The sequence below is a fragment of the Leopardus geoffroyi genome, chromosome X (assembly GCF_018350155.1).
Source record: "Leopardus geoffroyi isolate Oge1 chromosome X, O.geoffroyi_Oge1_pat1.0, whole genome shotgun sequence".
Classification (NCBI taxonomy): Eukaryota; Metazoa; Chordata; class Mammalia; order Carnivora; family Felidae; genus Leopardus; species Leopardus geoffroyi.
The window spans coordinates 31,516,835-31,542,367 of NC_059343.1; the positions used below are offsets into that span (position 1 = coordinate 31,516,835).

General features: G+C 34.4%; 1 protein-coding gene across 1 annotated transcript in view; it reads left to right on the forward strand.

Annotated features, from left to right (window-relative positions):
* CFAP47 (cilia and flagella associated protein 47) overlaps window positions 1-25,533 on the forward strand; it is a 553,185-nt gene that overhangs the window by 110,680 nt on the left and 416,972 nt on the right. The window contains exons 22-24 of the mRNA XM_045471009.1: window positions 3,779-3,920; window positions 12,739-12,833; window positions 19,319-19,478. Coding sequence (XP_045326965.1) covers window positions 3,779-3,920; window positions 12,739-12,833; window positions 19,319-19,478 — 397 coding nt within the window. The remainder of the gene's footprint in view (window positions 1-3,778; window positions 3,921-12,738; window positions 12,834-19,318; window positions 19,479-25,533) is intronic.

Sequence of the window (25,533 nt, forward strand, 5' to 3'; positions counted from 1 at the left end):
ATGAAAGTGCTTCAGTGGCACACGTCACAATCCCTCTTCATTAGATACCTCAGTGGTTTCATAATGATAGCCCTCAGTTTCTTTTCTCTCTCTGTGTCACTGAGTTTCTGTGTAAGGTAGATAAATCTTGAATTCTTAACAGTTTTGTTGAGAGATTAAGACTTAATGTGGATGGAGAAATCATCGAACCTCTGAATTTTGTATTCAGAATAATTACAGTGCTATCTTGGATATAAACTCATTTTGTGTAAATTGTCCGTGAAGATGTGAGGTATGAGAGGGCAAGTCCAGCATAACTTCCCACGTACATGCAATTGGCAGTTACAGAAGGCAGGGAATGACTGTCAGCTTGTGAATTCAGCACACAACACATATACTGGTGGAGTTTTGTATGTTGAACTACCTTTGCACTCTTGGGGTAAACCCCACTTTGTCATGGTATGTAATGGTTGTAACATGCTGAATACAATCCTTAAGAGAATACTAGCAAACTAAACCTATCACCATGTTATACCCTTTGACTATTTTCCAGAGTTCTAACCAAGTGTGTCCTGTAAACCTTTGCTTGTTTTTCAATGTTGCTGTGGAGGGATGGGCATTTGGAGTTTGCTTTCCATTTTTTGGCAGATATGATCCTCTCCTTTCCTGATGTGAACCCTAAACATCAAGATGAACTCTTTTTTTTTCTCTTTGATGCAAAGTTATATTTCTGTCATGGCTGGGCCACAGAGTCTTCATTGTAAAATGGGAGACTCGCTCTGTATAATTGCCAAGATGTTCTGAATCTCTAAGTGTTCATTCTTCTTCTATGACTCATTAGCTGTCTATATTATTAGTCCGTTTTAGATTTTGAAGCCAGATGTATTAAAACCAGAGCTAAGGAATTAGCCTTAGCTTCTTTTCATTTCATTTGTTTTAAAAATTATGATGCACTCAAAGTCTCTTTCTGTTATATGAACATTGACAAATTGTACAGTAGAATAGCAAATAGAAAAATCAATATAGAGAACACTTGTATAACCTCCTGTAAATTTTTCTTTTACTTATTTGCAGTCAACCTTTCCCCCAACTCCACTTCATGACAAAAAATGGTCTCGTTTTGTTTGTATAATTTTGCCTTTTTCACTTATATATTAAATGAAGTCATAGGATATATTGCCTTTTCAGTCTGGCTTCTCTTACTTAGAATAATACATATCGTATTCATCCATATTATTATGTGTAACACTAATACGTTACATTTCATTGTTGAAAAGTATTCTTTTGTGTGGATTTACCAAAGTTTTATTGTCTATTCGTGATCTGGAGGGAATTTGGTTTGTTTTCAGGTTTTAGTAATAGTAAAGCCACTATAAAATTTACATTCAGGTGTTCATTTCTCTTTGGTAAACACCTAGGATGAGGAATTGTGGGCCTTATTTAAGCGCATATTAACTTTCTGAGAAAATGGAAAACTGTTTTACAAAATGACTATGAAATTGTTCATTCCTATCAACAATGTGTAATATTTTAGGTGGTCACATCTTCATCACCACTTGGTAATGTCATTTTGTTTAAGCCATTGTGATAGGTGTGATGGGTGTTCTGTCCTCTGAATCAACTTGCATTTCCCTAATGCGTGATGATGTTAAATGTCTTTTCTTGTGACAATATGTCATATGTGTATTTTATTTTCTCAGTTGTCTTTTCACATCATTTACTTAGTTTTATTAGGAAGTTTGATTTTTATTGATTTTTATGTGTTCTTTTGTATATTTTGAATACAAATTGGATTTTTTTTCATCCAAAATGTGTTTTTGGCTTCTAATTTTATTTTTTTAAGCATTATCTTTAACAGAACACTTGTTTTAGTTTTATTTTAGGACATTTAATTGTATTTTTTTGTAGATTATCTTTTTGGTATTACATTTAAGATATCTTTGCCTAACCAAGGATTACAAAGGTTTTTCTTCTACGTGGTTTATAGTTTTAGGTTTTATATTTAAGTCTTTGGTCTATTTTGAATTAATAGGAATTATTTTTAAAATTTATTTCTTATTTTCAAGAATTATTTTTGGGCTTATGAAAAATAAACCAAGCCTTTCTTTGAAAAAAAATGCAGTTTCAACATCACAAGATAAATTTCTCTATGGAACTGTTTTTTTTTTATGTTCAACATCACTTATCATCAGGGAAATACAAATCAAAATCATGATGAAACACTACCTTACATCTGTCAGAAAGGCTGAAATTAATAACACAAGAAACAGCAGGTGTTTGCGAGGATGTGGAGAAAGAGAAACACTCGTGCACTGTTAGTAGAAATGCAAACTGGTACAGCCACTCTGGAGAACAGTATGGAGGTTCTGCAAAAACTAAAAGTAGAACTACTCTACAATTCAGCAATTGCACTCTTAGTTGTTTACCCAAAGCATACAAAAATACAGATTCAGAAGGATGCTTGCACTCCATTGTTTATAGCAGCATTATCAACAATAATCAAACTAGAGAGAGAGCCCATGTTCACTAACTGATGAATGGATAAAGAAGAACTGATGAATGGATTGTGTGTGTATACACAATGGAATATTACTCAGTCATCAAAGAATGAAACCTTTCATTTGCAATGGCATGGTTGGAGCTAAAACATATTATGCTAAGTGAAATAAATCAGCCAGGAAAGACAAATGCCATATGATTTCACTTACATGTGGAATTTAAGAAACAAAACAGATGAACATAGGGGAAGGAAATAAAAACAAGAGAGGGAGGCAAACCATAAGAGACTCTTAACTGTAGAGAACAAACTGAGGGTTGCTGGAGGGGAGGTGGGCGGGGGGATGAGCTAAATGGGTGATGGGTATTGAGGGACATTGTTATGATGAACACTGGGTGTTATATTTAAGTGATGAATCACTAAATTCTACTCCTGAAACCAATGTTACATTATATGTTATCTAACTAGAATTTAAATAAAAACTTAAAACAACAAAAAATAAAAATGTTTGAAACCTAAAAAAAAAGGAGTCTTTTTTTTAACTGCTGTTTTGCTAAATCCGTAGTATCTCATTATAGCTCCAGAACTTACTCATCTTGCAGAATTGAAACTTGGTTCCTCTTGACCAACATGTCCCCATATCTCTCTCCCTCTCAATAGCCCCTATGTACAGCATTCTATTTTCTGTTTCTATGACTTTGACTGTTTTTGATTCCACATATAAGTGAAATCATATATTATTTGTCTTTCTGTGTCTAGTTTATATCACTTAGCATAATGTCCTTCAGGTTCATCCATATTGTTGCGAATGGCAGGATTTCCTTCTATTTTCAAAGCTGAAAAACATTCCATTGTATGTATGCACCACATTTTCTTTATTCATTCATCCTTTGATGGTCATTTAGGTTATTTCCATGTCTTGACTGCTGTGAATAATGCTGCAATGAACCTAGGAGTGCAGGTATCTCTTTGAGATCCTGATTTCAGTTCTTTTGGATAAATACCCAGAAGTGGGATTGCTGAGTAATATGGTAGCTCTGGTAACAATATTGTACTTCATAATTAAATTTACTAAGAGGGTAGATCCTAAATGTTCTCACAATGAGGAGGGGAGGTGAGAAAGGTAAAGTATATGAGGTGATGGCTATGTTTTAATTAGCTTGATTGTGGTGTTATTTCATTATATGTCTATCAAATCGAGTTGTACACTTTAAATATATACAATAAAAATAGTACCACAGATTTCTTATAGCACAAATAATCACAGGTGTAATGTATTTTTTTTTTTTTTTTGTCTGTCAGGTGGCAACGTATGACTTTTGCATTCAAGTTCAAATTAATTTCTTTGAGGCTTCAGAACTTTACACTAAATGTTGTTTGTCAAAATCTCCTATGATTCCGAAGACAACACCACTTATTCAACCATGCTATGTTCAAGCTACTGGTATGTACTGTGAAACAGTTGGTGTGCATATATTAAATATTGACACTTGAGCAGCTAAAAGTTTTTAAAAATCAGATTATGATATTTACTTTTTAAAAAAAGAAATATTAGAAAGTACAATTATCATATGATTCCTGTGTGTGTGACTTAAATTGTGAGTCTGTGAGATTGAATTTTGAGAAACAGTATAACAAAACCTATGTGAGTTCGCTTCTAGCTGAGTCACAGAAACTGTATCAGGTGAGTTTCGTGCAAAGAAAACTTGATTTGCATCAAATAAGGAGATCCAGGGGCATGGTTTCCAAAGCTGTGACTCCCTGAGAGAAGGTGAAGGGATACCTTTGGTTTAGGGTTAGGATGAATATTTAGATAGGTAAGTCTTCTCATTTTATGTAGAGGCGGGCATAAGGCTATCCATGTGCTTTAAGGAAACATGCCTATGTATACATTGTATGTTATGCAAATGAGACTGAGGTTCTTTCTTGGGTGGAGATTTTAGTATGACGATGAGATAAAGGTAATGGTAGGTCATTCCAGAGGTCACTTGATGTTTTGCCTAGGCATGAATTGTAGGTTTTGCTCAAAAGGTCTGTGTGGTCTTGGGCTGGTAGGAGGTCTGGTCAGGGCAACCTGCAGGGTGGTTTCCAGATTCATTTGCCTGAGTTAAGAGGTAAGGCAGAAAGAAGATCTTAAGGAAAAAATGTAAGGCAAAAATTAGTGAGTTCAAGCAGGTAGGTAGTAAATGTCAGGTCTAGCTGGTGACAGTAGCATAATAATCTCAGATTAGTGACTGTTGCTTAAAAATATAGGTTATAATTAAAAACAAAAATGAGTTTAGTTACTTGTGTGGGTACTTTTTAAATGATTAAATTAAAATATAAATTATTAAAATATACTAGATATGTAATGCACTGATAGAAATTTTATTTAAGAAATCCCCACCCCCCAAAGGAATAGGTTACTAATGGACTAAGCATATGTATAAAAGGAGAATTAAAAAAGTAAGTAAGTAAATAAATAAATGTAAGTATATTAAATTTTTTTTGTATTATTTACTTATTTTCTCCAAATATTCAAATATAAAACCAGTGCACTCTGTAAACCCTACTTTTGGCAAGCTTTGGTGGTTTTGCATTTTATTACATGTGTTTAAGTATTTTTCATGAAAAGTTTAGTCTAGTCTATGCTATATTATGCAATATTTTGTTTTTTAATTCTGACATTAAGTTGTCAATAATAATAAAATAGTGCTCAGTTGATAATTACACTTGGCATCTTGTGAGAGAAGCCTCATTAAAGTAGCATATACAATGCAGAGATTTATTTCATTCCTTTTTAAAATACAGAATTAGGGGGCGCCTGGGTGGCTCAGTTGGTTAAGCATCCGACTTTGGCTCAGGTCATGATCTCGCGGTTCATGAGTTCAGGCCCCGCATCGGGCTCTGTGCTGACAGCTCAGAGCCTGGAGCCTGTTTCAGATTCTGTGTCTCCCTCTCTCTCTCTGAACCCCCCCCCCACCCCCCGTTCATGCTCTGTCTCTCTCTGTCTCAAAAATAAATAAATGTTAAAAAAAATTAAAAAAAATAAAATAAAATACAGAATTAGAAAGTCTGCAGCTGGTAGGGAGCCTCTGTGGAGTTTTCTCCCTTGTTTTAAGATATCTTTTTTGGGAAAAAATCATTGTCTAATTTTGTTCTCCTAATTAGGTAAATTATTTTCATGAAAGATAAAATTTACCTACTTGACAAATAAAAATTAATGTACCATCATTATGGAAAATTGGAAAGTGGTAGAAACACAGAAATGTCATCTAGTATGTGAATATTTAGAGCATAGTATTATTAATATGTTGGTATTTTACTCTTCTTTTGTTATATGCCTTTATTATTTTATTTTTTAACATAGTTGTGATCTTCCTGCCTGTGTTCAGTTGAAATCTCTTCATTCTTAATAGAAATTTTTATTTAGGGGAGCCTGGGTGGCTCATTCGGTTGAGTGTCCTACTTCAGCTCAGGTCATGATCTCGTGGTCTGTGAGTTCGAGCCCCGCCTCGAGCTCTGTGCTGACAGCTTGGAGCCTGGAGCCTGCTTCAGATTCTGTGTCTCCCTCTCTCTCTGCCTCTTCCCTGCTCAGGCTGTGTTTCTCTCTCTCTCTCAAAAATGAATAAATGTTAAAAAAAAAAACAAAACAATTTAATGGGGCGCCTGAGTGTCTCAGTTAGTTGAGTGTCTGACTTCAGCTCAGGTCATAATCTCGCATTCCGTGAGTTCGAGCCCTGTGTCGGGCTCTCTGCTGACCACTCAGAGCCTGGAGCCTGCTTCAGATTCTGTGTCTCCCTCTGTCTCTGCCCTTCCCCTGCTTGTGCTCTATCTCTCTCACTCTCAAAATAAACATCAAAAAAATTAAAAAAAGAAACTTTTACTTAGATGTTATACACTCTTATTAATTGTATAAATTAACACTCATAGCTATTATAGAATATTTCATCCTGTAAGTATCTCTTATAGGTTATATAAGCATAATTCTAAGCATTTAGGTTGTTTTTTTTTTTAATTTTCTTATTCATATAAATATTGTAGTAGGGAACATTTTTATGTATAATACTTTTTCCCTGTTTAGATTTTTTTTTCAGTGATATTCTCTTCATTGGCTGCATTCCTTCTAAAGTATATACATGTTAAAGCTCTAGATCATTTTGCAAAAGGGCTTTTGTAAAGAGTTTTGCTGTTTCAACCCTCCTTCAGTGTAAACTCGAACCAGCATTGAATTAAAGAAATTGGATATTTTTCTATGTTATTAAAAGTATATCATTTCAATTTCATGTCAATTTCTTTGATTACTCATGAGGATTAAAATTTTCTGTCTTTGCTATTAATTCTATATTTCATATATAAGTTATCTGTTCATGAACTTTGCCTTTATCAGTATGGTTATGTATCTGTCTGATAGATGTCACTGATTTCCTTATTTATATTACTTTTTTTTCATTTTTACGGTGAATTTTTTCTAAGATTCATTGTTTGCCTTTAGTTTTGTTTGTTTTTCAATAAATCTCTTAAAATAATTTTATAGTGAATTTAGCTATTGGTTCCTCTGTGATTTCTAACATTCTTTTAAAGATTAGACCATTTTGGGGCGCCTGGGTGGCGCAGTCGGTTAAGCGTCCGACTTCAGCCAGGTCACGATCTCGCGGTCCGTGAGTTCGAGCCCCGCGTCGGGCTCTGGGCTGATGGCTCAGAGCCTGGAGCCTGTTTCCGATTCTGTGTCTCCCTCTCTCTCTGCCCCTCCCCCGTTCATGCTCTGTCTCTCTCTGTCCCAAAAATAAATAAAAACGTTGAAAAAAAAAAAAAATAAAGATTAGACCATTTTCCCTAGCTACAGAATTGGTATATGTGTAATACTGTTTTTTTTTCCTATTTTTAATGGTTTAAAATTTGTTCAACATTTTCTAAAAAAACAAAAACAAAAACAATTTCTATACTTAATTTCTTTATTTTTAACTTTATTTATTTATTTTGAGAGAGAGAGCATGAAACAGGGAGGGGAAGAGAGAGCGGGAGAGAGAGAATCCCAAGCAAGCTCTGCACTGTTATTGTGGAGCCCATTGCGGGCCTTGAAGTCACAAACCATGAGATCATGACCTCAGCTGAAATCAAGAGTCAAGTGCTTAACTGACTGAGCCACCCTAGCTCCCCAGTACTTATTTATTTTTTTAAAAAAAGTGTTGCTGGGGCGCCTGGGTGGCTCAGTCGGTTAAGCATCCGACTTCAGCTCAGTTCACGATCTCACAGTCTGTGAGTTCGAGCCCCGCGTCGGCTCTGGGCTGATGGCTCAGAGCCTGGATCCTGCTTCCGATTCTGTGTCTCCCTCTCTCTCTGCCCCTCCCCCGTTCATGCTCTGTCTCTCTCTGTCTCAAAAATAAATAAACGTTAAAAAATAAAAAAAAAAAAAAAATGTTGCTGTATTTCCAGAGAGGATTGGAATGTCAAAGCAAACTTGGTTGTATCATATGATTTATCAACACCAAAGTTTACTAACGATTCAAACGATACAAATATAATCAGGCAGAGATGTAACATTTCTTTTGTAGAAGTTGGCATCTATTAGACACAATTTCCAAATTGTCTTTTTCTCCCTCCTTAAGATGCCTTTTGCTTTTGAATTGACTTTTGAATGTCATTTGTAGAAACCTTTGTCTCAAAGGAAGCTGTTTTTTGTTTGGAGCTTCCCATTTTTATACTCTTAATAGTTATACATATAGGAAATGTCTATATGAGGAATTGTCATTTGCCTCATAAATCCATAAATTCCAGATATTTTTGGTTGGCCATTTGGACAGGTAATGCGTGTCAAAAGTTTTATTTGAAATAGTCCACTAGTCAATTCCAATTTTTAAAAATGTTTATTTATTTTGATAGAGCGCATGCATACATATATGAGACCGGGAAAGGAACAAAGGGAGAGGGAGAATTCCAAGCAGGCTCCACATTCTCAGCATAGTGTCTGACTTGGGTCTCGATGTCATGAACTGTGAGATTACTACCTGAGCTGAAATCAAGAGTCAGGTGCTTAACCCACTGAGCCACCCAAAACACCCCTAGTCCGTTCCATTTTTATGTTTGCAAGGAAACTTGGTCAAGTCCATTACTCTCTGAGATATCCCCTCAATAGAAGGATGATGCCTTAGTAGGGGACTCATAAGCTTGCTGTTATCTCTTTATTCCCAAATTACATGCATTCCTTTTAAAATTAAAATAGTGCTAACCCAGAATTGTAATCCATCATCTCCTTCTCAAGGCTTATCCTGCACCCAAGACGCAGTGACTTTTTTCATTAATTATCTAATGAAAACACTTATTTAGTGACAAGCATTTTCACTCACTTGAAACTCTAATTCTTCTTAAAAATTTTGTAATATAATTATAGTTTAAATTTCAATTAAAATTTTTATCAGAGATTTAATTGTTTTGACAATATATTGTTCATTGTTAAGCCAAGTAGTGTATCTGCGTATTTTATTTACATTCTTTCAACTTTTTATTTATCCCTGGAGTTATTAATTCCTCATTTGTCCTTAAATATTTGATGAAATCCTTCCATGCCACAAAGCTCTGTATTATGCTTATATGGACACTGTTCCACATGGTAGTCTACCCTGTCAGATAATGTGTCATAACTTCTCATTCCCTGAAGGCAGCCCTTCTGGAGCACAACAACCTCCTGCTCCAACATGCACTGAGTGCTTTCTTTTCCTGTGACAGAACTCTTGTCTAAGACTTCCTTTCACTATAATGTGGGCATTTTCTTTTATCTTTTCTGTCTTGACTCTCCCGTTTTTTCAGTCCCTTGCCTACCTATTTCTTGGGTTACTTCACTGTTTAGGTAGATTACATCTTCCAGGAGCTTCTAAAGAGTGTAAGGGAGATAACTGAGAATTTCCTTCTCTGAAAATGTCTTTTATTTGCCTCTCATATTTAAATAATTTGGTTTAGTATGAAATTCTAGATTGAAAATAATTTTCCCTCAAAATTTTGAAGATATTATCATTACCTTCTAATTTCCACTGTTGTGTTTAGAAGTCTGATGACATTCTTCTTCCCCATCCATTACATAGGACCTAGCGTTTCCCTGTTAGAAGCTATTAGAAGCTGCTTTTTATCCCTGGTACTCCATTATTTCACAATGGTGACGTTAGTGTGAACCTTTTGTCTTAAGTTCTTGTGGACCTTTTCAATATGGAAATTCATGTCTTCCAGTTCTATAAAGTTTTCATAAATTATTTCCTTGAAAAGTTCCTTCCCACTGTTTTCTGTATTTCTTTCATTCAGACTTCTATTGTTATATTTTGTACTTCTTGGATTATGTTATATATATTTTAATTAAATTATATATTCTCTCCTATTATCCTTTTCCTTATCTTTTTGTTGTACTTCCCAGGATATTTTTCTGACTTTATTATGTCTTAAGAAATTATTTTGGCAGTTTTAAACTAACAAGGGTTAACTTTTTTTCTGATTATTTCTTTACATACGGACTTTTGAAAAAATAAAAACACCTTTTATCTCTACTTGTATTATTTCTTTGAAATTTTCTTCTGTTGACTATACATTGTCTCAATTTTTGCTGAATTATTTCTCCTTCATATTGAGGAGTTTCTCAAATGTCTACTGATTTTTGCCTATTCTCTCATGATCATTGGTGAGTCTTGCAGTGCTGGCTTCATTACCAACTGTTATATCATTGCCTGACAGTCTGGATCCCAGTGAATATTTAAAGTGATCAAAATGTTAGTCTGTAAGACTTTAATCTTGAGCAGTTCATTTTTTCTAGAAAATGCTTCTTCAAAGTAAAAAGATAATAAGGATCATATATCAACAACAGTATGCATGCAAATTTGATAACCAGATGAAATGGAGTAATTCCTTAAGAGACACAATCTGCCCAAACTCATACAAGAAGAAATAGACAATCTGGATAGGTCTCAATCTGTTAAAGAAATTGAATCAATAATTAATAAGCTTCAAAAACAGAAAGCACCAGCCCCAGATGGGTTCATTGGTGGACTCTATCAAACATTTAGAGAAGAAATCATACCGATTCTCTATAATTCATTCTGTACAATCTCCTTCAGAGTATAGAAACAGAAAGAATACTTTTTTAACTCATTTGGAGGTCATTTTTGCCCTAATACCAAACCAGGCAAAGACATTGCAACAGTAGAAAACAACAGACTAATATCTCTCATTAGCATAGATATAAAAATCCTTAATATTTGCAAATCAAATCCAGCAGTGTATAAAAAGAATTATGCACCATGACCAAGTGAGATTTATCTCATGTATGCAAGGTTGGTTCACATTCAAAAATCAAGTAATGCATTCCATCATATCAACAGACTAAAGAAGAAAATATCACATAATCATACCAATAGATGCAGGGGAAGAAAAAGCATTTCATAAAATCTAATACGCTTTCATGCAAACAACTTAGTAAATGAGGACTGGAGCATAACTTTCTCAACTTGATAAAAAATATCTACAAACACCCTAAAGCTATCATCATTTTTAATGATGAGAAATGCAAAGCTTTCTCAGTAAGATTAGAAACCAAGCGAGGATGACCCTTTTCACTCTTTAAACTTTGTACTAGAAGTCCTAGCTAATGCAGTAGAGCATGAACAGGAATCAAAGGATACACAGGTTGAAAAGGAAGAACTAAATTCTTTGTTTATTGAAGATATCATTGTTTATGTAGAAAAGCTAAAAGAATTGATTAAGAAAGACACTTCTGGAACTAATAACCTAATATAGCAAAGTTGCAGGATATAAGTTTAATATACAAAAGTCAATTGCTTTCCTCTATAGAAGCAATGAGCAAATGGAATTGGAAATTAAATACAAAATACCATTTATATTAGCATCCAACAAAAATGAAGTACTTAGGTATGAATATAACAAGATATTTATAAGATCTATATAAGGAAAGTTAAGAAATTTATCTGATGAAAGATAGCAAAGAAGAAAGAATTAAATAAATTGAGTGATATTCCACATTCATTCATAGGAAGTCTCAATATTGTTAAGATGGCAGTTCTTCCCAATTTGATCCAGAGATTCAATGCAATCTTAATAAAAATCCCAGCAACTTACTTTGTGGGTATTGCCATATTGATTAAAAGTTTATATGGAGAAGGAAAAGACCTATAATAGCCAACACACTACTGAAGGTGATGAACAAAATTGGAGGACTGACACTATCCAACTTAGAGGTTTTCTACAAAGGTACAGTAATCACGAGACTTTGGTTTTGGCAACAATACAGACAAATAGATGAGTGGAATAGAAAAGAGAGCCCATGGGGCGCCTGAGTGACTCAGTAGGTTGGGCGGCTGACTTTGGCTCAGGTCATGATCTCACGGTTTGTGAGTTCAAGCCCCTCATAGAGCTCTGTACTGACATCTCGGAGCCTGGAGCCTGTTTCAGTTTCTGTGTCTCCCTCTCTCTGCCCCTCCACCACCTGCACTCTGTCTCTCGTATTGTGTCACCAATAAATAAACATTAAAACAATTTTTTTGAAAGGGAGCCCACAAATAGACCCACATATGTAGTCAAATGATGTTTGACATAGTAGAGGCAATATAACTCAGAAAAGATAATCTTTTCAAAAAATGGTGCTGAACAACAGGACATCACAAAGAAAAATGAATCTAGATACCTTACACCCTTCACAAAAGTTAACTCAAGTGGATCACAGGTCTAAATGTAAAATACAAAATGTAAAAACTTTTATTAGAAAGCAAAAGAAAAAATCTGTATGACCTTGAGTTTGGCAGTGACATTTTAGATACAACAACAGCGGCAAGATCTGTGAAAGAAGAATTGATAAGCTGGACTTCATTAAAATTAAAAATTTCTGCTCTTCAAAAGACACTGTCAAAAGACCAAAAAGGTGTATTTGCAAGTCATGTTTCTTTTCACTTCTGTACTTTTGCATTGGTCAAACTCTATTATAGTGAATATTTTAACTATGTTTACATTATTCTCAGTTTAATATTTAGTATATTTTATACTCTTCTTGTCTCAAGAATAGTTTTTCTGTTATACTTGTAATTAATTATCATTAAAATACAAAACTGGAATTTTATAGATGTGATTAAACATGATATTCTATAAATGTTTTAAAGTGTGATTTTGTTTTCTCTCTGGGTACATAAAAATACAAAAACTATTTTTTATTTCAGGTTGAGAAGTATAGTAATAATTAACTATGAGCTAATATCTCTTAATATTTTATCAGTATATTTATTTTCTTCTCATAGTATTGCAAGCGCCATTGAGATTATCCAGCACTGATTTTACATTTGAAATCCCATTGTATACTATGGATCCTAATAACAAAGTCACAAAAACTCAGGTATGTATAGAGAAATGATGCAGTTTACAACTTTTCTTTTTACTGTGGTTTTTAGTTTATTGAGTTGATTATTCTGAAGCATTTGTTGTATGAATACTTTCATTTTTAGAGAACTTGCATATCTATATATTGTATTTCTCAGAAGTAATTATGGAAATATATAGACACATATAAAGCCATTTTTATATATGCATAATTTAATAGGACTATTCAAAATATTTTATTTTTTAAAGAATCTTTTCCTTTTTTTAAGTTTTATTTATTTATTTTGAGAGACATAGAGATAGTGTGAGTAGGGTAGGGGTAGAGAGAGATGGAAAAAGAATCCCAAGCAGTCTCCATGCTTGGCACAGAGCCCAATGAGGGGCTTGAACTCACGAAACCATGAGATCATGAGCTGAGCTGAAACCGAGAGGAGGACACTTAGCCGACTGAAACACCCAGGCACCCCCCAAAATATTTTAAATAGAATTAAATCATCTGTCTCTCCTTATATAAAATGGGGCTATGATTAAATTAATGTGAAATATGTTCCATACAGGTAAGGAAATGTGGTGGAAGGTAATAATAAAAACGGGAAAAGTCCAGGTATATAATAAAGTGACTTCTATGACAATCTACTCTTTTTTTCTTACTAGATATCTCTGCATCTCTCTCTCCTAATTAATCCATCTAGAAAGAAAAAAGAGTGACATGAATAAGAAGGAAGCTCATGCATAGAAAATTGTATTTGTAGTGCCCCTTTATTATCTTATGTATTGCTTTTCCTGCAATTAATTTTGAACCTCTGTAGCTTTGAGGGCAAATTATATGGAGAAAATATTTAACATTTTATGCGTCAAATAATAGCCAAGTGCTACATGAAATTATAGAGAACAATAAAGGATCTCTTCTGGCATTAAAATGTGACGGTTTTAAGCATAATATCAGTAAGACTTCTATCTACAATATAACTTCAAGGATGCAAAAGACTGTGTTGGGACTAGAAAGGAAGCGTTAGTGAACTGAATTGGATTGAATTCCAAAAGAAAAGCAATCCCTCTATAAATATGATTTTATTTTATATCATTGAATTTTTTTCAATTGGCATAATAAAAGATAATCTAGACAAGAGCCTTCTGTCTTGAGTGGCAAAGTGGTCATATTGGCCCCACAGAGAAGGAAATGTGATTCTAATATACTGCTCGGATTTGCCATGAATGATATTTACATAGTCATAATAAAATATATTATGCATAGAAGTCATAATATGTTTGTGGGGTAGAATTCAAATTGATCCTATATAGTGTATTACATGTAAAATGACAAGTGTTTGATATGTACAATGTGTATGTGAAGGTTAAGTTGACAGAAGGGTTGGGAATGGTAGAAGAAAGGAGTGAAACTCATTTTACTGAGTGGGTAATTAAAGGAAATTGTGTAAAGTTGACAGAAGAACTAGAGATACAAATATATTACTTCAAGTTACCAGGTGACTAATAGAAGAATTAAAATAATTTAAAAATCCACAATTGGGAGGTGGAAAGGGGAGTGGAGATAGTATCTATGAGCTAAATCCTCATCTTCACTAGTGGGCACTCAAGAGACAATATCTGGGTCTGATAAATCATGACATAGCCATGTGATAGAGTAATGGCCCCCAAAGTTATCCAATTCCAATCCCTAGAATTTTTGAGTACACTATCTTCTATTGTAGAAGATACTTTGCTGATGTGTAATGTGATTGACATTAAAGACCCTAAGCAAGGGAGATTATCCTAGATGATCTAGATGGTCCCATTTGACTCATGTGAGTGGTTAAAACCAGAGAAGCTTTCCTGACTGTGCTAAGAAAATGTGATGACAGAAGAAAGGTAGAGAGATTTGATGTTGCTAGATGTGAAGATGGTGAAAAGGAGGCCACCAGGCAAAGAATGTGTTTGCCCTCTACAAACTGGGAATGGCAAGCAAATAGCCTTCCCTAGAGCCCTCCAGGAAGATCATGGTTCCTTCACCTTGATCTTAGTCTGGCGATAAACCTGTTGAACTTCTAACCTACAAGACTGTAGTTTAATAAATTTGTATGGCTTTAGACTACTAAGTCTGTGGTCATTTGTTATGGCAGCAATGAAAAAGCCTCAAGTAAGCCATATCAACATTATATTGAGAATAAGGCTATAACTATCAGAGAAAATCCAAATCAGAATTAGCTAAAATTGGTTGTTTCAGGGAAGCAGAGCTGTTGATAAGAAGGAGTGGGACAACTGGTTTTTATAAGTATTTTAAAATTATTTGTGTAAGCTACTAGCATGTATCATTTTGATAAGATTATTTAAAAAATGACAGTGGTACACATACTAAATGTTTCTTTATAGATGACTGTATCAGTTCTATTCTTGGGCTAGGATTGGAAAATGGATATTTTAGAGATCTGCCGTTTCTTCATTTCAGAATGAGAAAAAGGAGGCATTCAAATGACTAGTACAATTTCATGCTCACCTTCTGTTTTAAAAGATGTTTCTTTCTTTATAAGATGCAAATTTTAGAACTAAATAGATATTTAAGTACGGAGAGACATTGGGAATAAAATCGCCTATTTTTTTAATCCTAAATATTTTAAATCAATCATACTTTGGAAAGAAAGGAAGTATGTTATTTTGTTGTGGTGCCAATTGCATGGATCATTGTATACTCTTCAAATTTTGAAGAGTAAAGTTAGAAAAATACCTAGCTCAAGGTTTTATTGTAATAGTATGTTGCACAAGTCTGCACACGTGTCATGCATATAGCTCCCAGATTTATCAGAACATTACAAAGACAGTGCAGAGATTTTATGTATACTCTTCACACAACTTGCCGTCATGCTAACACCTTATACAACCATAGAATATTTTTCAAAACTAACAAGTTAACATTAGTACAAAATTATAAGTTAGACAACAGACTCTATTTGGGTTTTGTTACGACCGGCACAACAAACACCGAGATCAGGGTCCTGAGGGTAGAGGAATGTAAGAAAAAAAAAGAAGCCAGTTTGGGAACAGGAGGGTCCCCTGGGCTGGTGGCCCAAGTGACGGCTTTATTGTTGCTATACACAATCTTTTATATCAAGACTTATGGATCAGGTCATTCTAAGAATAAACAGGTTTCACATGATTGCCGCCAACCAAAACATTTAGTTCTGTGTACCTTGTGAACTTTCTAAACGGGTCACAACAAGACCTTGTTGATAGATTGCTAGCAAAACACAGTTCCCATGTTTGTTTCTATTTGACCTGGGGTAGAAAAGGGGGGTAACATTACTGCCAACACCCACAGACCACAGGCTTCAGGAATTAGATTTCTCAGCCTTGACAAGGCTTTCGTATGCCTTTGCAAGTGGGAGAATAAGAGGGGGAACCACCGGGTTGGCTGAGTCAACAGGGAGCCGTTGCTCGACCCGGTCTCAGCCTGGCACCGGGGTCCAGCCTCCCACAGGGTTTTACCCGTTTTTCACTAATGTCCTTTTATGTCTCATGGTCCAATCCAGGGTACCATATTGTATTTAGTTTCCTCTGATCTGTGGCAGGCTCTCATTCTCGCTTATTTTTTTATGACCTGGTCAATTTTAAAGAATACTGGTTTGGTATTTTTTCCGAATATTCTTTAATTTTGGTTTGTCTGATTCTTTACACCTTTCTCGACTGCATTCTTATTTTTTATGGGTTTCAGGGAAGAGTGTAACAGCTGAAATGTCTTCTTTTGTCACATCATGTGAAGGGTGTACATGATATTGTGTATGGCTTACTGGTAGTGATAAATGTCAGGAGACTTAGAAAAAAGTTGGACAAACTATTTTTCTTTTTTTACACCCTATATGTTGGAAGTGAGTCATCAGTGTCAGCCCACACTCAATGGGTTGGTGGTCAAGCTCCACCTTTTGGGGGGGTTATTTACATATATTATTCAGAATTTTTTTGTAAGCATTATTATTCCTTCCCTCCTTTTATTTATTTATTTTATTAATATATCAATGTGACTTCACAAATATTTACTTCATACTTTCAGTTATAATCCAATATCACATTATCACATTATTTATTTTGTTATTAAAATTGTTCCAGCTCTGGCCATTAGGAATTCTTTTAGACTTGTCCTTTGACATACTTCCATCATTATGATTTTTAAGCATTCTCTTACTTTCTGGCACTATAAAATGGTCCAGGCTTGTTTTTTATTTTGCTTGTTCCAGTTCTAGAATCAACATTTTCTTCAAGAAACCCCAGTACCATTTATGGAAGAATGGTATTTAGAAATCAAGGTCTATATACTAGATGTGCTAGCTGCTACTGGGATGTCACATGTTCTAAGCCCCTTTGGCAAACAGAATCAGGAAATATTTGTGTGTATACTAGTGAATACACACATACATAATTTGGCTATTGTTCTTTAAAAAAATTTTTTTTAATGTTTTTATTTATTTTTGAGACAGAGAGAGACAGAGCATGAGCAGGAGAGGGGCAGAGAGAGCGGGAGACATAGAATCCGAACTAGGCTCCAGGTTCCGAGCTGTCAGCACAGAGCTTGATGTGGGGCTCGAACTCACGGACCGTGAGATCATGACCTGAGCTGAAGTCGGACGCTTAACCAACTGAGCCACCCAGGCGCCCCTATCATTCTTTTTTTTAAATTGTGTTTTAATGTTTATTATTTTGAGAGAGAGAAACAGAGCACGAGTGAGGGAGGGGCAGAGAGAGAGACACACACAGAATCCGAAGCAGGCTCCAGGCTCTGAGCTGTCAACACAGAGCCCAACATGGGGCTGGAACCCATGGACTGGGAGATCATGACCTGAGCCAAAGTGACAAGCTCAACCTACTTAGCCACCCAGGTGCCCCTGTCTATCTATCATTCTATCACTATCATCCATCCATGTATCTATTTATCTATTTAAACATGGGTTCAAACTGATGTCTCTGACTTTAATCCAGCACCACAAGGTTTATTCCAATCTTTCTTCCTTGCTTATTTTTAACTCCTTTCTCTGACTATGAAAAATCTGGCTCTCTTATTTATTCTTTATTTATGTATTTTTTACCTGTATAAAGTACAGGTAAAAGTGTATACTTTTACTAGTGTACTAGTAAAGAAGTTTCAGAATTTTTAACCTGTATCTAGAATTGCTAATATATTTGCCAACTAGAGTACAGTATTAATAAAGAGTAACTTTTTGTCTTTAGCGCTATAGTTCCCAGTCCAAACACAGTTTTGCAGTTGCTTCGGCCATTCCTCCTCAGTCTCCACTAACTTCAGTGAGATTATCTCATACATTTGTAATATACTTTGTTGTAATCTACAATGTATCCTGGGGTTCCCAGTATCTTGGTTGATTGTTTTTAAGTTACTTACATTTAAGTTAACTCTTAGTGGTATATAGTTCTATGGGTTTTGAAAAATATGTAGAATAATTGTCCTACCACTTCAATACATGACAGAATGGTTTTACTACACTAAAAATCCTCAATGTAACCCCTTTGCTGTCAACTACTCCTCTTTCCACCAACACTTGGCAACCACTGGTTCTTTTTTTCCATCCAAATGATTTTGCATTTCCAGAATGACAGGTAATTTAATTATATAAAATGTAGCCATTTGGGTCTGGCATCTTTCACTTAGCAAAATATATTTTACATTTATTTATATTTTGTGTGAATTAATACTTCATTTATTTTATCACTAAATTTTATTCCATTGTATGGAGTGTTTATCCATTCATTATTTGAAGGAAATCTTGGTTGTTTTTTTTCCTCCATTGCTTGGCGATGAACAAAACTATTATAAACATTAACATGTACATTTTTATGTGAGCATGAATTTTCACTTAAGTAAATACTTAGGAAGGGGATTACTGGGTCATATGGTATTGTATACTTAACATTGTAAGAAACTGCCAAACTGTCTTCCTAAAGGACTATACCATTTTACAGTCTCACAATCATGAATGAAAGTTGTTACTCAGCATCTTTGCTAACTAGCATAGCTTTTTGACATTTTTATTTTACCCTGGTCTCTATCTTTTGCGTATTTTTCATAGTTGTTAATATGCTATGAACATATTTGCATACCCCTTTGTTTGCCTAACATCACTTTTAAAACTATCTGTGAATTCCACTTTAAAAAACTTTTTTTTAATGTTTATTTATTTTTGAGATGGAGACAGAGTGCGAGTGGGGGAGGGGCGGAGAGAGAGGGAGACACAGAATCTGAAACAGGCTCTAGGCTCTGAGCTGTCAGCACAGAGCCGGACGCGGGGCTCGAAACCACGAACCATGAGATCATGATCTGAGCTGAAGTCGGATGCTTAACTGACTGAGCCACCCAGGCACCCCATGTGAATTCCACTTTTAATCACTTGACATTGTACGCAGGCTCTTCACCTTGGCATGGTAAAACAAGCTAAATTTTATATTGCATATTATAATTTTTATAAATGTCTTTTTATTTGTGTATTTTGTGTGTATAAACAGGATCTTGTCTTACATAATACTTCAAAACAAGATGTGAAATGGACTTTGGATATTAGTAATACTGGCAAACTTTTCAAAGATGGCACATTCAAGATTAGTGTGCTGAGTGGGATTCTGCAACCACATAATGAAATTAATGTTTCCATAAGTTTCTGTCCAAGTAAGTCCTTTTTTCTTATATTTGTTATTGATGTTTCAATTTACCTCTCATGTATTATTTAATTTTATCTTGTACACAAATGTTTAGATTATTTTTTATGTGTTCTTTAAATAGTTTTAAAAAGATTCATACTAGAATTCTTTCATAACCAGCCTCAAATATGGCCCCAAATAATTCTCACCTCTTGGTATTCATGGCCTTATATAGTGCCCTCCCACATCACATAGGACTGATGTATCACCCAGAAGATATTATGAATGTGATGGCGTATGATTTCCAAGATTAGGTCAGAAAAGGCATGGCCACGTCTAGCTTGCATTCTTGGATTGCCTGCTTTGGGGAAGCTGGCCATTGTGTCTATTTATCTCTATGTTCACTTCTTTACTGATGTTTTTTTTACAACAGCTTTATTGTACCTTTTTCTAATTGGTGTGACAAATTTTCTGTTATCACAAATCTATTACAAAAATTCTTGGTGGTTCTTACACATTTACTTTTCCAAATGAACTATAGATTATTTTCTTCCTGTTTCTAGAAAAAGACATATAATTGAGTTTTTCCCTTCAAATAATGGCATGTTTTTCTAGTAATTAAAGTTTATTTTATAGGTATCACTATTATGAATGAGATTTTTAAATTAATCTTTTTAATTAGCTATGACTATATAAAAAGAATATATTTATAGTTTATCTGTCACCTTGCTCCTATGCTGAACTTCTCTAGTTAGATCTGGAAGTTTTTCAGAGATTATTCTGTATTGTTTTCTAAGTAAATAGTTTTATAATATAAAATCATAGTAACTAATGAATTTTTCTCTTCATTTACAATATCTCCTCCTCTACCTTAATCTCCTCCTGAATCTGTTAATACAATGTTACTACATTACAATCACATTACATTTATATTACAACTGCACTAGAACTGTTACTATAGTCTGTCTGAATCTGTTACTATGGTGGCAGTTTGTTAAAACTTTTTTGATTCCAGTAGTTTTGCTTTGTATATTTGGATGTTATTAAAAGATTATGTCTTATATATCTTTTATAAATAGCATATGTATTTAAAGTAATGTTCTTTTTTTCTACTAAATGCTATTTGCTTCAATGTTGTTTTATGTGCTACAGTGCCATTTTGTCTTTCTTTGGTTGATATATCATTTTATTTTCAGTCTGTGTCTTTTTAAATTTAAGACCAGTATTGTAAAACAAAGGATTTTGCTTCTTTTCTTGAGCAAGACTGAAATGTAATTTTTAGGAGGGGAATTTGACTTATTCATATTTTCTGTTATAATATATTTTTCATTTTCAAGCAGTTTCATTTTATATTTCCTTTATGTTATATTTCTTATCATTTTTCATAAATTTTATGTAGTGATCCAATTTTTGTCTTATATGCTATACATCTATTTCCCTTCTATATGTCATCTTTAGACCTTTGGGAACACCTATGTGGACATATATTTTCCTGTCAGTTCTAAGATGGAATAGTATCAATGAACTTTCCAACAGACAAAATTATATATGAATTTATTTCTTATTCAAGACTTTGTTGAAATATTTTGGAATTTTATTTGCAGTTAGTTTTTTTTTTTTTAATTTTTTTTTTTCAACGTTTATTTATTTTTGAGACAGAGAGAGACAGATTATGAACGGGGGAGGGGCAGAGAGAGAGGGAGACACAGAATCAGAAGCAGGCTCCAGGCTCTGAGCCATCAGCCCAGAGCCCGACGCGGGGCTCGACCTCACGGATCGCGAGATCGTGACCTGAGCTGAAGTCGGTCGCTTAACCGACTGCGCCACCCAGGCGCCCCTGCAGTTAGTTTTTTTTTGTAAACATCATTCCATTCCACCCACTGCTTGGATCAGTGGGCTGTAGTCTTCTCCGTCTCTAAGGTATTGAGGTAGCAGGAGGCAAGACTGTAGCAGATCAAAGCCAACAGGTTGGATGAGAGTACAGGGTTCTTCAAGATCAAACAGCTGGATGGAGAATGGGATCTTTGGGGAGTTGGAATTGAGTTATAGGGGCCTTTTGAGTCGGAACCAGGGTAGCTTATGCTTGATTTTTTGGTCACCCTCATTTATTTTCTTCTAGTACAGACAATTTTTATCTTTCCTGGCTCACATGGCACGGAATACAGCTTTCATGACTTTTCCTTAGTAGTTCTTTCCAAATCAAGTGTGCATTTATTTTCTGGTTTTCTCAGTTGTTTTTAGTATTCATTAAAATGGGGAAACTACTGGAATCTTGAAGAAAAAGATACCTTTTATTTTGCCTTACATTCTTATATTTTAAATCAGATACCATAGAGGTAAAATTCACATTCAGATGTGATTATTTTTGAAAGTATGGTTTTCTTAATTACAACTTTGTTAAAGTGTGATTCTTACACCATAAAATATATTTTTTAAAAATGTACAGTGAAGTGGTTTTTAGGATCGTCATAGATGGGCAGCCATCAAAACAGCCTAGTTTTAGAACATATTCATTGCTTGCAAAGGAAACCCTGTACCCATTATTGGTCACTCCCCATCTCTCCCTCCACTCAGCCACTGCTGACCTTTATTGGTTGTCTCTAGGAATATGTTTACTGTGGATATTTCATATAAGTAGACTCCTATAATGTGTCCTCTTGTGATTGGCTTCTTTCACATTGCATAATAATTTCAAGGTTAGTCCAGATTATAGCATCAATTAGTACTTAATTCCCTTCTGTTACCAATAATTGTATGGATATATCACATGTTTGTTCATAGACATTCATCTGGTGGATATTTGGATCATTTGTACTTTTTTGACTCCTGTGAATAAAACAGCTAGGAACATTCCTGTAGCGTTCTGTGAGGACACATGTTTTCATTTATTTGGTTATATATCTTAGAGTGGAATTGTTGGGTCTTAGGATAATTTGATGTTTAACATTTTAAGAAACTGCCAAACTGTTTTACAAAACAACTGTAACAGTTTAAAATCTTACCAGCAATGAATGGGGGTTCTATTTTCTCCACATCCTTGCTAACTCTTCTGTGATCTTTTTTATTATAGTTATCCTAGTGACTGTGAAATAATATGTCATTGTAGTTATTATTTGCATTTTCCGGATGACTACTGATGTTGTGTATCTTTACATGTACTTATTGTCAGTTTGTATATCATCTTTGGAGAAATGTCTGTTCAAATCCTTTGTTGATTTTAAAATTTGGTTGTCTTTTTGAGTTTACATTGTTCTTTATGTATTCTGGATAAAATTATTTTATAAGTATAAAGCATTTTATTTCATTCTGAGATTTCTCTTTTCACTTTCTGATGATGACAGCTAACACAAAATAGCTTTTAGTTTTGATGAAGCGTATTTTATCCAATTTCTCTTTTTTTAGTTTAGCTTTTCAGTGTCTTATCTATGAAAACATCACATAACCTGAGGTCATGGTGATTTATTCTTATGTTCTCTCTTAAAGTCATATAATTTTATCTCTTACATTTAGGTCAATGGCTAATCTTGAGTTACTTTTTAATATGCTGTAAGGTAGGGCTCCATCCTCATTCTTTTGCATGGGCCTATCTGCTTGTCCCAGCACCATTTATTGAAAAGAATATTGTTTCCCCATTGAATTGTGTGTGTATATACACACACACACACACACACATACACACATACACATACATACACACACATACACACACACATACATATAAATGTATATAAAGATATTTTATATAGATACGTATTAATTCTTCGTGAAATGTTTAGTAGATTTCACCAGTGAATCCATTTGGATTTTGCCTGTTCTATGTGAGAAGTTTGTTTTTTTTTGTTTTTGTTTTTGTTTTTTTTTTGTGAGAAGTTTTTTGATTGCTACTTTAGTTCTGTAACTGAGTCCAAGTTCATTCTCCTCACTGCACAATAGGCCAGTAAGTGGAGAGGCAAGGCATTAGGGAAAGGAAAGCACTTTGTTTGGAAAGCCAGCAAACCAAAGAGACGGCAGACTATTGTCCCGAAGAACCATCTCCCTCAGCATGAAATTGGAGTTTCTTTTATGTTAGCAAAAGGAGGAAGTAGGAAGGGTTGGAGTCAAAAGGTAACTGACTTCTGTAGACATCTGAGGAGATAATGTATGTCCTTGGACAGTTGATCTTTGCATACAGGAATCTATCTGGTCATGTCATTCCTCTAAATCTTAGGCAATGCACAGTCATTTCTGTATGTACTTCCTCATCTCCTTAGGCGAGAGAGATTTGGGTAAAAAGCAGTTTTTGCAAATCTTAGCTGTAACATGGCTACATGCAGGGCTCAGCAGAAGTTTCTAAGCTATAGGTCACAGCAGCAAGGAAAATAGAATCAGTGTGGAGTCAGACATGCTGTTTCTCCCTGTTATAATCCCTTTCAATAAGTCAATTCACATTTTATATTTCTTATTGTGTCATTTTAAGTACTTTTTGTGTTTCTAGGAATTTGTCCATTTTATCTACATTATGTAATTTGTTTATATACAACTTTATATTGTGTTCCTTTATATTTTTTTTAATTGAGTTTCTGTAAAGTGAATAGTGATTTTCCCTGTCTTATTTGGGACTTTTGTGATTTGAATCTACTTTTTTTCTTGGTCATTCTTGCCAAAGGTTTTTCAAATTTGATATGCTTTTCAAAGACCAACTTTTGATTTTTTTCATTTTCTTAATATTTTCCTATACTCTATTCAACTAATTTCTATTCTAATATTTATTATTTCCTCTCTTGTTGGTTTGGTTGTAATTTGCTCTTTTTTACCTTGTTTCTTATGTTGCAAACTTAAGTACTTATATCTTCTTTTTTAAGATAAGCAATTTATGGCTCTAAATTTTACTCTGAGCCCTGCTTCTGGTACATCCCATAAGTTTTGGTATGTTTTGTTTTTATTTTAATTCATCCCAAATTACTTTGTAAAATTTCCTTTGCTATTTCTTCTTTGACACTTAGTTATTTGGGAATGTGTTGTAGAATTTTCACATATTTGAGAATTTCCAAAATTTCACTTTGTTATTGATTTCTAATTTTATTCCATTGTTGTCACAAAACATACTGTTTATGGATGCAGTCATTTTATTTTGATTATTTTTTTTAATTTTTGTTAATATTTATTTTTGAGACAGAGAGAGACAGACCATGAATGGGGGAGGGTCAAAGAGAGAGGGAGACACAGAATCCGAAACAGGCTCCAGGCTCTGAGCTGTCAGCACAGAGCCCAACGTGGGGCTCAGACTCACAGACTGTGAGATAATGACCTGAGCTGAAGTCGGAAGCTCAACTGACTGAGCCACCCAGGCGCCCCTTTTTTGATTATTTTTTAATGCTATAAATTTATTTTTTTATTTTTTTAAGTTTGTTTATTTATTTTGGGAGAGGGTAAGACCCAGAGAACACAAGTGGGGAAGGGGCAGAGAGAAAGGGAGAGAGAGAATCCGAAGCAGACTCTGCACTGTTAGTGCAGAGCCCAACACGGGGCTCAAACTCATGAACCGTGAGATCATGACCTCATCCAAAATCAAGAGTCATACACTTAACTGAGCCACAGAAGTGCCCCTGGATTCAGTCAATGTAAAGGCTTACCTTATACCCTAAAATATGATTTACCTTCAAGAATGTTCAACATGCACTTGATTTCTTTTTTTTTTTTTTAAGATTTTTTTAATTTTAAGTAATCTCTATACCCAACATGGGGCTCAAACTTAAAACCCTGACATCAAGAGTCACATGCTCTACCAACTAAGCCAGCCATGCTCCCTCACGTGCACTTGAGAAGTGTATATATTCTGTTCTTGTTGGGTAGAATGTTCCATAGATGTCTTTTAGATCTATTTTGTTTATAGACCAAAGTATTTTATTTCTTTAGTGATCTTCTACCTATTTGTCTTATCCCCAATTGAGAGTAGAATATTAAATTCTCAAAGGGTTATTACTGAAATATCTATTATTTCTTGTTTCAGTTTTACTGTTTTTTTCCTTGTGTACTTTGTGGCTCTGTTAGGTGTATTTATGTTTATAATTCTTTTATCTTCTTTGTGGATTGTCCTGTTATCA